Here is a 13,114-nt window from a genome sequence, read left to right as displayed (position 1 = left end):
AGTCCAATGGCGAGTGGAAGATTCAAATGCACTGTTCAAATAATGCATTGATTACTCTTGCATTGCAGCATTATATCTAAGAACATTATTTGGTTAAATGGTGTGAAAAGTATAAACATTGAAACTGCACCATTTTTCCAAGTCGTTTTCCTTAGTCTCAAGCTGCTACCAAATAAAATATACTGGATCCATCAGTTACCTGGCAATTGTGTGGGAAGCTAATTATTTAATAGGAAACAGTTGACTAGGATTACACTATTGATTTCTGAAAGAGCTCCAACGTCATCACTTTTTTTTGTGCAAGTTGCAATGCATGGGTGAAATTATTTGTGTGCTGTTGAATGTTGAATGTAATTTCTAAATGCTAAATTGAACATCTATAAAAGGAATTTAAAAAGTATCTTTTTTGGGGGGGGGGGGGGTAAATGAATTTTTTTTTTGTACTTTGAATGTTTCTAATTGAAAATTTGAATAAAGGAAAATGTAATGGTTTGCTTTGTACGATGGTGAAAATAAAGTATTTGAGTGTGTCCCACACGTCTGTACGATGAGGTCAGTGATTTTCAGAGTACTACTACTTTAACAGAGGAAGGTACACACCATGGAAATGGCTCAATATTCAATAGTTTTCTCCTTTAGGACATTTATAAATTCAACTTTCCAGGGTAATCTGTCAGCTATAACAAATTTAAGCTTGATTGACAAAAATGCTTTAACTTTGAACGTGCAGAATGCCTGCCTCTTCATTGGGCACCACTCTAGAGCTGCTATTCCCCCCACCCCCCCAAATCCAATCTAATAATTCGCTCTTGGTTGTGTAAACTATTCAACCATTAATTTTCTGTAACTGTCTCAGCAGCCACTGGGCAGAAGTGGGAATATTGGATACTTCACAACAACCAATTACACTCCCATTCACATCTACGGGCAATTAAGGGTCACCACTTCACCTGGGTGGTAGGAGGAAGGAAGATTTGAGCCCTCGAGCAATAGTGCTACCCACGACACCAATCATTTCAATTTCCATCAAATTTCATGAAGCTCCCACAAGTCGTTTTTGTGTCTTACAGATAATGTATCAATTGATATTTGTTACAGTCTGTGAATAATGTGTAAACTGTTAGTACTTTATGACTGCATCTTCACGTTTTGTATAAATTACATTTGGAGCATTTGTCCTTCATGAGAGTTGCAGACACTGAGGGCATGGCATCTGAATCTTGCTGTGTTCCCAGTAAAGCCACCAGGGGGCGCCATAACCACGAATACAAAAGCAAAACGTTGAGCTATGGTGCTACACTTTGACGTGGAAATAGTAACAATGATGTTGAATTAACAGATTAACAAAAGGGGTAACATTTTGTTTTTAAAAGCTGCTTTTCCGTTATTTATTTTTTTAGGGTTTATATAAAACAGCTACCACATTATGCCCCCTGAACTGTTTATTTGGTATTTCACTGCACATGAAGCCATAATGTACAGATATGAGGAGAGCAAAGTACTACTACAACCAGTTCCATTACAGTCCGATGCACAGAGTTGTACTGATAGTAATATCCGAATAGGTTTAGAGTTCTGGGGTTACCCAGTCAACAGAGAGTTGGGCATTTTTTTAATGCTCTTTAGTACACATTAACACTTTCCTTCTTTAAAATGTCACCACTGTCTGTAGTACGTAGTTGGGTAGAAATGTCATGAACCGACTGAAAAAGGCATCATATAACAATACCCACAATTACATTTGCTGAGCTCATCAGAATTAATTATATATCAATTAATTTATTGACTGGCTAATAGTTTTAGGTCTCTGTGTTAATTCCTCTCTGGTTTCCTGTTTCTTTCACGATATGTTGCAATACAATAATAATAATACGTTTTTTTAAACTTGTTTTTAATTAACCGAACTAAATTAAGAAGCAAACAAACGGAATGGTAACAGAACTTCCTTTCCTCTCGGTGGAGTTCCGAGATTGCAACATTTCAGAAAAGGTGCCTGGTACGTGGGATCTAGTTTGTCCCTCCTCACCTACCGTAGCTCCAGTATGGCGGCCTGATGTTTGTGACTTGATGTTTTGATGACGTAAATAATATTTTTCAATTGCTAAAAGTTTCTTTATTCGGAAATCGTATCTAACTAAACCACATTTTGACTCGGGTAAGATTTTATTCTGTATTTTATGGTATCTGCCTGACCAAAATAGAGGACACGTGGGTGTGGAGTGCTAACGAGGCTAGCTAAGCTGATAGCCCCCCCCCCCCCCCCAGTACGTATTTATACCGAATCAATAACAACATTAGGTTGGAGTGTTTGTTAGTAAACAGCAGCAGGTGTCCCTCAGGGACTCGGTCCGCATTCTTGATTCGCGCTGAGCGTTTTATCGTTAGGTTATAGAATAATACGTTTTTACACCGGCTAGACGGACTAAAATATGTTCTATAGTTCATGAATACGTGTTTTTTTCATGTTTATATTGTAGTTCTGTATTTGCAAGTGTACTCTGATGTCTTCCGTGGTCTTAGACTGCTCGTCACACAAAACAATGCATTTCATGACATTGATTTGCTATCAGTTATGGATCAGACAGCTCATTGATCAGTCCAGAAAATATTCATCGCTGAGCTGCATTGTATTGTGGTGTTTTATATATATATATATCAGTTGGAAGTGGCCACTGTTGGTGTCAAAAGCAGGTAGCGACAGAGATGCCTAGAATTAAACGTCCTTTGGCCACATCACAAACTGGTGACCACTTCATCGCCCGGGGCAACCGGCCGATGAATGGCACTCAACTTCAGGCACATTTAGGGGAGCATCAACGCCGGATGAGGAGCCGGTGGGCCTCCGTGCTGCTCTCTCATGAAAGCCGATTCACACTGAGCAGAAATGCAGGCCACCAACGCCGTTCGAGAGATCAATGAACCAGCCACACCGCAGGCCTGATTTCATCTTCATGGACAATGAGCTGGAGAGCTCATCAAGGCCATATTATTAGAGAACGACCCGTTGGAGACTGGGCTACCTCAAATGGAGCGGCCTGCGCTTTCTCCAGACCTGAATCCCACAGAAATCCTCCCCGATCAGCAGAACCTCCATGACGTGATGGCCTCCCTTCAGGACGCGTGGGGTACCCTGCTTTCATTGTGTTCGGCTTTAAGCACAAGCCTCGCTTGTGGATGTCGGGCCCTCAAACCACAAATCATGAAGTCTGTCTCTGACAGTTTGAGCAGAAACATGCATATTCAGTTCTCTGAGGGAGCCTTAAGGGGTTGATAAAGTTAGATCTTTCTATATTAGTGGCCTGCTGGAGGTCATTTTGCTCCTCCTGTTCCTCCTTGCTCAAAGGAGGAGGTAGCGGTCCTGCTGCCGGGTTGTTGCTTTCCTGACCCAAACAGGACGAGAACAGAGAAATGGTCTGAGGCCTCAGACCATTTGTTCACTGTTGTTTTTCTACTTGCCTCTTATTTCCAGCTGTTGACTCTTTCAGCAGCTGGAATTGATTCACAAACTTGTCGCTTCCTCTCTGGACAGGTCGATTCCACAGAAGTGTCTGAGTTGGAGTTACGCTGTTGTTTAGGTGTTCCTTTTTTGGCTTGGGAGCTTAAATGATTAATTTAAAGTTATAATTTAAATTATAAGGTTCATTACATTATGCACTGTCCTATTGCAGATGAAATGTACTGCATACAATAATACCATTTTATTAATTCTTTTTACGTTATTACATAAATATGCTCTATGTAATATCATAGTACAGTAAACATATTTTCAAACGTCTCAATTGTAATGACCGACTGTAGAAAAGTGCTGCGCTAACTCAGGCTAGGTCTGATGTTTCAGACCATCATGCCGTCTGCCTGCGACTCTCTGGTTGAAGACATCGAGGACATCGAGGACATGGTGTCTTCAAGTGACCCGACGCCACACGAGAGACAGTCTGCTAGAAAGAGCATCATGCCAAGGTCCAGGAAGAAAAAAGATCTGAGCCACGAGGAGCTCCGAGTTGACAGGTATGCCAAATCATTTCTATGGTGGTAATGTAATAGAGGATGTGTATTTATGATGGTGCTTCTTTATTCAACATATCTTAGGCTGATGATGAACAAATTCAAATTTCCTAGGAAAATATCCGATTTGCTTTTGCAACTGTTTTCTCATTTCAAGTTTTCTCATGAATCAAACTGATGGTGACGTGTGAGGGACTTTATTTGGTATTTCAATATTTCCATTTTTATGATGAATACAAAAGGCTAGGCAGATTATGTTAATGACATTCAATCATTGTAATTTAATAGCGTTTAGTCAAATAATTACATTTAATTTGAAAAGTTGGTCTTTTATTTTGGTGGATAAAATCTGAACAACCTGTCCCGATGACAATAGAAAGTGTAAAGTTGATTGATCTTATGATTGAAATATCAAAAAACATCAGGTGTAAATATTAATTATATCTTTTCCACATGACATATAAAAAAAAACATGTGTCAATGACTTTTCAGTTTGATCCCTGGTACCCAAAAGATCTGGATGAAAACATGGGGCTGCAGTCACAACAACTCGGACGGCGAGTACATGGCTGGACAGCTGGCTGCGAGTGGATACCAGATTACTGGTAAGGGATTATTTCACTGCGGTAATTTCTATCAACTCAACTGAGTGAATAACATGAGACATAAAATAATAGAATTAACCAATGTTGGTAGAATAATCCTAATAAATAGAGGGACGTACTGGATGTTACACTGATTGACGAAAGATACGCAAATGTATGTTGGGTTAAAATGTTATATATGTGTTATTAAGTTTATATTTTCTGTTTAGTGCATGATGTTGGACTTGTTCTCTGTATGTTTCTGGTTGTAGGCATTATTATGAAAAACCAACTACTGCGCTTTGCGAGTCTGTAGTAAAACGTCTGAATTCTAGTCAACATGTCTGTCGGTTCTCAGTCTGGTGAATCACAAAGAGCAAAAATGAAGCATCAACTGGACTTGTTTAAATTTGGGTTTCATTCAAGAGGGTTCTTCAGTTCTACATGACCAGTAGAGAGGACTGAAACCACCAGGACAATAAGACTTAAGTCATTAGCATCCATACGGTGAAAGGTCGTTGTCCCCCCCACCCGCAGGTGAGCTGTTTTGTTGAGATCCACCCAGGTCTGGTTGGGGGTTGTGGATTTTGGGGACAGAGGTCAATCCTGCATTGTATTTTGCTGATAGATGGTGTCTTAATCCTCCTCCTCTGTTCAGGGACGGTTTCTCCAGTTTGACAAAAATGTCTTCTTTAACTCCTCTCAAACCATCCGGACAAGTTTGCCGCTAACTAATAATATAGCACAATCTTTACCAGTGGCATATGTCTCTGGTAACTAAACCGTCATCTAGGTCATAAATGCAGCTGTTTGATTGCGTGCATTGGGTGTGTGTTTTTCCTCCATTGCTTCTGACTATAGTCCAGGTTCTTCAACGTGTTTCTCACATTAGAAAAAAACTGTATTTTACGGTAAAACAATGTTGCTTGCATTGCTAAGAGCAACACACACCGGCCACTTTTATTGCTGGAAATGGGAAAATGACGTTACCCTAGTGTCATTAAAACGTTGGAATTTTTAAGGGGTTATGGCTTACAATTTAAACCCAAAAAAAGCCTTTAAAAATGAGCTAGTCTAGCACATAGTGATTTCATGACATACAAATCAAGGATACAGGAACCTTCAGTAATGCCTGAGGGGTTTGTGACGCCGCTGGCGCTGCCCTTTTGTGGCTTCTTGTGCCTTATTCATTGCAGATATCAAATATTTACTTAGTGAAAGGTTAAATCTTACCGATCCACCACTAGTTAAAATAATTTATCTTGATGGTATGATGCATCGGATTTACAGATTGTTTAACAAAACTGGAGTCTGGTGAATTATATGTTTCATATTTAGTTTAAATGCCTTATGAACTGGCTTACCAGAGGTCTTTCTTTGTGTGTGTACGTGCACATTTGTGCATGTGTGTGTGTGTGTGTGAGAGAGAGAGACGCTGTAAGATATGGAGAGACAGATGAAGAAATGTGATATTAACCCTCAAGCATTTCTCTCACCATGGGGGGGTCTCCAGAGCCACAGATGGATCATTAATCACAATATTCTAAAGTGCTGATGTGTACACATGCTACACAATCCTCAAGGAGGGGGGTCAACCGTAACCCCCCCACCCACACTCTATAAACCTGCTCACTTACATTTTTCTTTCGTGTTTCCTCTTTTGTCTCAACCTGCTTTATCACAATTGTTATGTAATTTTGTTCAAAGCCATCGCCCGCCTCACAGCTTTTGGGTGTGGCTGTTTTCACTGAGTTTATGTTGGAAGCAGAAATTGCATGTCATGGCAAGAATTATGGGCGATTAAAGAGGCTGTGAGCGTTTTGAAGCGTTAGTGTTATACACAATGAGGTCGTCTTGAATGGCGTGACATTTTTGGGAGTGCATCGGAGAGAGAAAACAATAGTCGACTGAAGCGTCTCGTCTTTGTTCAGATTGATCAAGAGGAGTTCATTTTTGAGCGCGTAGGTTGTGCCTTTATCCAAAGCAGCTGTTGCAAATCATGACATCATGCGAGTATCGGACTGATTCTTCTGTTGTGTGTAATCCTCAGTGTCAATCTGCAGTTTAATGAAAGAGCCTCCTCTGCTCAGAAATCATGACATCACCCTCGCTCCCTCGCTCCCTCCCACTCATCCTTTCCCGTCTCTTTTCGCTCTGTCTCTCCCGCTGCTTTCCCTTGTCCTTCTCTCATCCTTTCCAACTCTTACTTTCTTAAACTATGACATCACCTAGTGTGCCGCGTAGTAGCAGTTCTATTCATGGCCTCCTGGTGGCAGCCTTGGCTCACGGGAAGCGCTTCGGTGAATGCGCTCTGCGATGATGTCATCCCCCCCCCCTGAAACAGAAACAGATTTCTTATTCATATGTTCAAAAGTTTCAATTTGTGAGGCATTGAAGGCCATACACAATCTAATGTGAGCATTGTTAAATGTACAGGAAACACTGCTATTATACAGAAATACAAATAAACATTTGCATAATAAAGCCTTTTTGACCCATTAATTAATTCAATCATAAAAAGGAAGGAAGAATTTGTGATTCCAGACAATCTGATGAGAAACATTTTCCTTTTGTTTCCTAGGATGTTGTGGAGTCCCATTTTTAGATCGCTATCACACGACAACCTGCGCCTGTCTCTCCTCCACAGAGGTCTGTTTTGTTCCTCATGGCTCTCTTTGAGGTGCTTTTCTTTGTGCAGACGAAGGGGGCGCTGTTTACCCATGATGATGCTGATTTCTGATGAACCACATTTGAGAAACAGAGAGCGACACGCCAAACGGTGACTTCATAGAAAGGCGTGCGTGCTCACGCATGGGGGCGCGCACACACACGCCGTTCATGTAAAGTCCACACCAGTGTGTTTTGATTGTTTTTTTGCCTTCTCTCCCCGCCTCTTCCCCGGGCGCAGCCAGCCGCACACATCGCACTTCAGTTATAATTTTACATACCGGTTGGGCTGCACATTGTCAGCCAAATCATGCGTTCTCAGTTCCTGGTTTGGAGAAAGACGGTTGGCGGATGTGTGTTTCAGAGAGGGAGGGTGTGAACTGTACTGATGGAGTGATGCTGATATACAGGACTGGGATCGTCAGTTATTGTAGGTGTTGAATTGATAATGCCAGTAGAGGCACGTATACAACGTAATTGCCTTGAGAGATGTGACATTCTTTGAACGCACACCCGTGCGCGCGATACTTGTGCTTTATTTTTCACTGAAATGAGAACTAAGGAGAAATGTATTTTGCAGGAAGAAAAGAACAGGAAGAAAGACATAATATGATGCACGTGTGAATTTAATATAGATGTACTGGCGTCAGATTAGATGAGATTTTAGATTTATTTATTTTTACATTTTTCCAGTTATAATTTCTGATCACGTTTCTGGTAGGAAGTAAATTCGGGAACATTGCCACCTTTGTGATGTAGCTCACGCTGCGTCTAGCGGCGCTGTTCTGTGTGATAGTATTACATCACTGTAGCGTATCCTCGCTCGGAGAGTGTGTGGACCTCGCATACGCTATCTCATTCACAAAACGGGAGAGCGTGAGGATCTTCTGATAGGTCGACGGAGTGCGTTGCAACATGACGTGCCGCAATGTTATAGCCAATGAAAACTTACAACGTTCATTCTGACTCCACCTCTTTTACACACGCACACCTACAGACACGTGTTAATGCACACAGTCGGCTCACAAACGCAGCTGCAGATTTGGCCGGAATTCATATAGAACACGGAAACCGTGTGAGAGACTGTTCCATTTTTATAAACTGTCATTCTGCAAGATTATACCATCATCTGGTGGTTTGAAAAGACCATATATGCTTTCTGTCTTTCAAGACCGGGGGGGGGTGTAAGGAAAGATGCGGATGTGATTCAACAGGGACGGGAACAGAGTGCTGGGATGAAGGGTGCAGCCGATGCAGACAGATGCAGTTAAAGCTCAAATCAACCGAAGTGACGATCGGATAAAGGGAGATGGGGAAACTAAATGCACAGAAAAGTAGAAATACAATCATTCTTGAAAATGTAGATTCACTTGCAGTTGGACTGTTCATTTGTAAATATGGATATGTAAATATTATTACGAGTCGGGTAAACACAGACACACACAAACACAATCTCCAGGGGTTTGAATTCATCCAAATCCCTACAAATAGACCCATGAGTCTAGGCAGTGAAGTGGAACCTCCTAGAGACGTGGAGATTAAAGCGTTCCCAAGCTGTGTGCGTGTGTGTGTGTGTGTGTGTGTGTGTGTGTGTGTGTGTGTGTGTGTGCGTGTGTGCGTGTGCGTGCATGTGTTTTGGTGATCCTACAAGGTGACCCTTAGGCTCCATTTTTTTGACTCCTGTAACGCCTGGATCTTATGCTTATTTCCTCAGTTTCTTAATGAATAAACATAAAGCCTTCCCTGAAATGTTTGAATCTGTCCTGTTTGCTCCTTAGTGAAATATCGCTATCCTTGAAAATGTGAAATAACCAGAGATCTGTCAGCTTTGCTACTTTACTACATGAGGTTTCCTCCATCCACTCCATCTGCATGAGGGGGGGCTGGATGGGGCGTGTCACGGAAATGACAATTGCTCATTTGTACTGTATTTTTTCTATGATTTGGAACATTTTAGATAAATAAATCAAGGGAGCCGCTTGATAGCAGCCGCTTCTCTCTTGAGGAAGGAAACGTGTTCCCAGCAGAAGCCAGTCAGCCAATCGACCCCGTTATCCCAGGTATATGTTTGGAATCCACATGGATTGAGAAATGGATATAATGGCCATATCATTAGGAGGGGGGGGGGGGGGGGGGTAGTAGTAATGGGATAAAGCAATAAGCAAGTGAATAGCTTGGTGGTGTAAGAGATTGTGGAAGGAGGAGCCTAGGAAACGAGAAGAAGGCCTGGAAGGGTGGCAACGTTTTACTCTCACCTATCTGGAGAGCTGGCCTTGTGTAAAAAATAAAGCTAATGGCAAATAGAATGTACAATCTCCGTCCACATAATCCACACATCATAGGATATTTAAGGAGCTGTCTACTCCCTCTTAAGCATGTTTTATCAGTTGTCATTTTACAAGGCATTCGACCCCTAGTGTGACATAACATGTCTGCGGATGTGATTGTCAGCTCCCAGTCATTAGTATTCTAGAGACCCTCCGCTACCCACGTATTGCCATTTGTCTAACATGGGTTTATACTTAATCTATGCATTTACTGTTTTTACACAATCAGTCTGTTGTCAGATAATATTTTGTTTCAAGCATTGTCTCAGTCGGTTTGTCAACCTGCAGTTATCAAGTTATAAGCTCCCACAAATATCGGGCAGAACTTAAAATGGGGGGGGGGGGGAACTTGGTTCACAAAATCTCGGCCAAGCGGTCTGTCCTAATCTGCAAAATGACTTCATACAATTATTTGTTTTAATTTGTTCAGTGGTTGTTATCAGGGACTCCATTGACTTTCCTCTCTTAGAGGACAAGAAGTAAAAAATTATTCTAGACATCTTAAAGTCTTGAGCTAAAGACCAAAGAGGATTCACATACATTTGACAACTCATTGTCACTTTCTCTGTTTTTTAATAATTATCTTCTTTTATTTTCACAAGGTTTTCTGTCCTCCTTTCTAATTTATCCTCTTCTCATCCCCCACCCCCCTCCCACCCGTCATCTTGACTCCAGAAGGAACGCAAATGTAATTTCTCTCGTGAAGAGGAAATGAAAGCTTGAAAGACGTTAGTAATTAATATGGCATGCCAGGGTGTTAGTGTTGGTGGGGAAAATGCGTGGGTGACATGAATAAAAAGCAAAGAAAGAATGAGGCAGTCAAGGACATAAAGTAGACGACTTTTCAAGCTTTTAATTTTTCTCTCTCTCTTCCTTTTAGCGCTTCTAGTTGTTGTTTTGGTCAAAAACTCCCGCTTTGCATCCAAATATCAAATGTTGAGCCATCGGTTCCATTGTTGACTGATCACTCATCAGATAGCTGACTGCACCCTGTGTGTATTTTACATTGGCCACCTTTGTCCTTTGTCATAAATTAATTCAACATGTGTCCTTTATACATGTAAATGAAGCAGAGGTGCCCCCGATTTCCATGTGAGAGCACAGATATTAGATTAAGTGGATTTAAAAGCTTTGGATGGTGTGGAGAGCTGGTTTAATTTGAATCGTCATCAAAGTAACCTTCGATCACCAAGCAGGAAAGATGACTGGAATGCAAGGATCAAATGGGTCTTGCTTGACCAGAAATTGTGAACGAATATAAATAAGTGTGTGTGTGTGTGTGTGGGGGGGGGGGGGATTCTTTCTATGAAGACCTCAATAAAACTGTCCTCCGAAGTAGGCGTAGGCAATATGGCCCTAAATTAATATCACAATATTTCAGGGAATTATTGCAATAATATAATGTGATACGATATTTTTGATATGACAAAATGTTCAAAATACAGTTGTACACACTGTTATGAATTTATTAGCATACAACACAAATATTACAGCTTACAATATTACACGTGAAGTGCTGCACACTACAGTAAAAAACAAACAAACATGTCAACAACCATTAATTTATCTTCAAATATTCAGGGTCCAGCTTTTGGAAGAGGGATAATGAGTGTGATTTGAGTACAACCACAGCACGTCACCTTTATTATTGTCTTTGCGACTGATTTTAGGGCCATTTGCATTTGTACAGATCTTCCTGCCTTCTGTCCCATTATTTCCATTATTATTTTTTTATTTCTATTCAATAGAAAAATAGAGCTTTTATTCAAACTGACTATAAACAAAAATATAAATTATTTATGCTGGAAAACACATTAAATTGCTCTATTTTGTAATGTTTTATTAATTAGGAGTCACTTTCTCTGGGATTTGTCTGCCTCACCTAGCTGATGTATTCATGTACAGATGAATGGAGGCACACAGTCGAACTTAAATGCATGCACAAACACAGAAATATGGCAGGCAGCGCTGAGCTATTAAAAACACTGTTCTACAGGATTATCCACTGAGATGCCCTTTGTCAATTCTCACAAAGATTTTAATAAATGCGGCATTTTGTGTGGTCAAATAGAAGCCTGGCCTGTGAGCATCAAGATTATGAATATGCATTTTTAATGAGACTGAGCAATTAAGAAGCAATGTGGAACTGCAATGTTGTATTCATAAGAGTGACAGGAAACCAAGAGATGACTTTAATTGTCTTCATTATTTCAGGCAGGATGCCCCTGCCCTTTCTTTTTTTTATTGGTATGTTTATGTGTACATGCTATATTTACTGTGTAATGTAATGATAACAGATGTTAGAGCCAAGGATTCAGGTATAATGGTCAACAATTTTCAAGGTGTTCAAAATGGATAAACAAAAATGCCCAACGATGGATGATCTAAACTGTTGAATGTAAAGTATGTAAATGAACTTATTTTCAGTGGAACATATTCTGTTTTCCTAATATCGCTAACCTCATTCTCTTTGTTTGCTGATCTCCATTCATGTCCTAAACATGTTTTGTCTGTTGTCCTCTCCTCTTGCCGACCCTCTCCCTGTGCAGTTGGAGAGTGAAATGTCGATAGGCGTGATGCTCTGATAGTGTGGATGGCAACAACATCTGGTTTCAAACCTGCAATACGATGAGGACATGTTATGCACCTCTGCCTACAAAGCCACGAAGAACCCCTCTGTGTGTTCTCTGCGACAGGAAATACAAGCTTTCCACATCTGGGCTATTTGCATACCATTTGCATATGAACCTCACATGGCTGTTTTTTTTTTAATACCAAGAGGCCAAATTCAGTATTTATTACCCTGGCTCATAACTAGTTTTCACTTTTCAGCAGCATTTGCGTCAGACTTTCATGTTTCACAGCTGGGATCTGGGAATAAACAGCCTGATGACTGAAATTGCTTCAATTCCACCCAGACATAAAAAAAAAGCAATGGCAAATCTAATTATTACTATTAAGTGAATTAGAATATTTTACATATAGAGCCTAAATATGAAAATGGTTCAACTCTGCAGCTTTGCTCTTCATGCATCCTGCTTATACAAAGGTATGAAAATGTTGCATGTGTCTGTGGTCTTCCATCCTGAGTCTGAGCATTCGACTCGATCGTACTTTGCATCATCACTTCTCTTTCCTATAGTAGTGATGAAAATGCTTTCTCTGTTCTGAGACAACATTCACACAGACCCACAAAAGCTTACGAGCCTGGCATTGGCCCAATAGGTTGGGTGCTACAAAATTATTGCTCACGACACCGACGTCATTAGTAACAGGTAATTATGTCCATCAATGTATAAATGTAAAACTGCTAAAAATAGCAATACCTATACATTAATCTGTTGCTAATTTAAGGTGATGGTTTCATGTCTGAATAATCACGCCGGCCGAATTTACGTTAAAGATCACATCTAGTGACACGGCACAATTATTATTCGATTGCCATCATATTTATGTGAAGCAACACGAGGTAAAACACAAAACATATTGTGTGTGAGATGCCTTCTAAAATCACTGTGTCACAGTGGCGTA

At 40.6% G+C, this 13,114-nt stretch overlaps 1 protein-coding gene across 1 annotated transcript in view; it reads left to right on the top strand.

The window, feature by feature from the left end:
- The first annotated feature begins 2,059 nt into the window (after positions 1-2,059).
- The window catches only part of cdkal1 (CDK5 regulatory subunit associated protein 1-like 1), a 123,834-nt gene continuing 112,779 nt past the window's right edge, over positions 2,060-13,114 (top strand). The window contains exons 1-3 of the mRNA XM_068758811.1: positions 2,060-2,155; positions 3,839-4,008; positions 4,498-4,610. Coding sequence (XP_068614912.1) covers positions 3,845-4,008; positions 4,498-4,610 — 277 coding nt within the window. The 5' untranslated portion in view covers positions 2,060-2,155; positions 3,839-3,844. The remainder of the gene's footprint in view (positions 2,156-3,838; positions 4,009-4,497; positions 4,611-13,114) is intronic.

Source organism: Brachionichthys hirsutus, chromosome 3 (genome assembly GCF_040956055.1).
Source record: "Brachionichthys hirsutus isolate HB-005 chromosome 3, CSIRO-AGI_Bhir_v1, whole genome shotgun sequence".
NCBI classification, from domain to species: Eukaryota; Metazoa; Chordata; class Actinopteri; order Lophiiformes; family Brachionichthyidae; genus Brachionichthys; species Brachionichthys hirsutus.
This window is presented reverse-complemented; position numbering and strand designations above follow the sequence as displayed.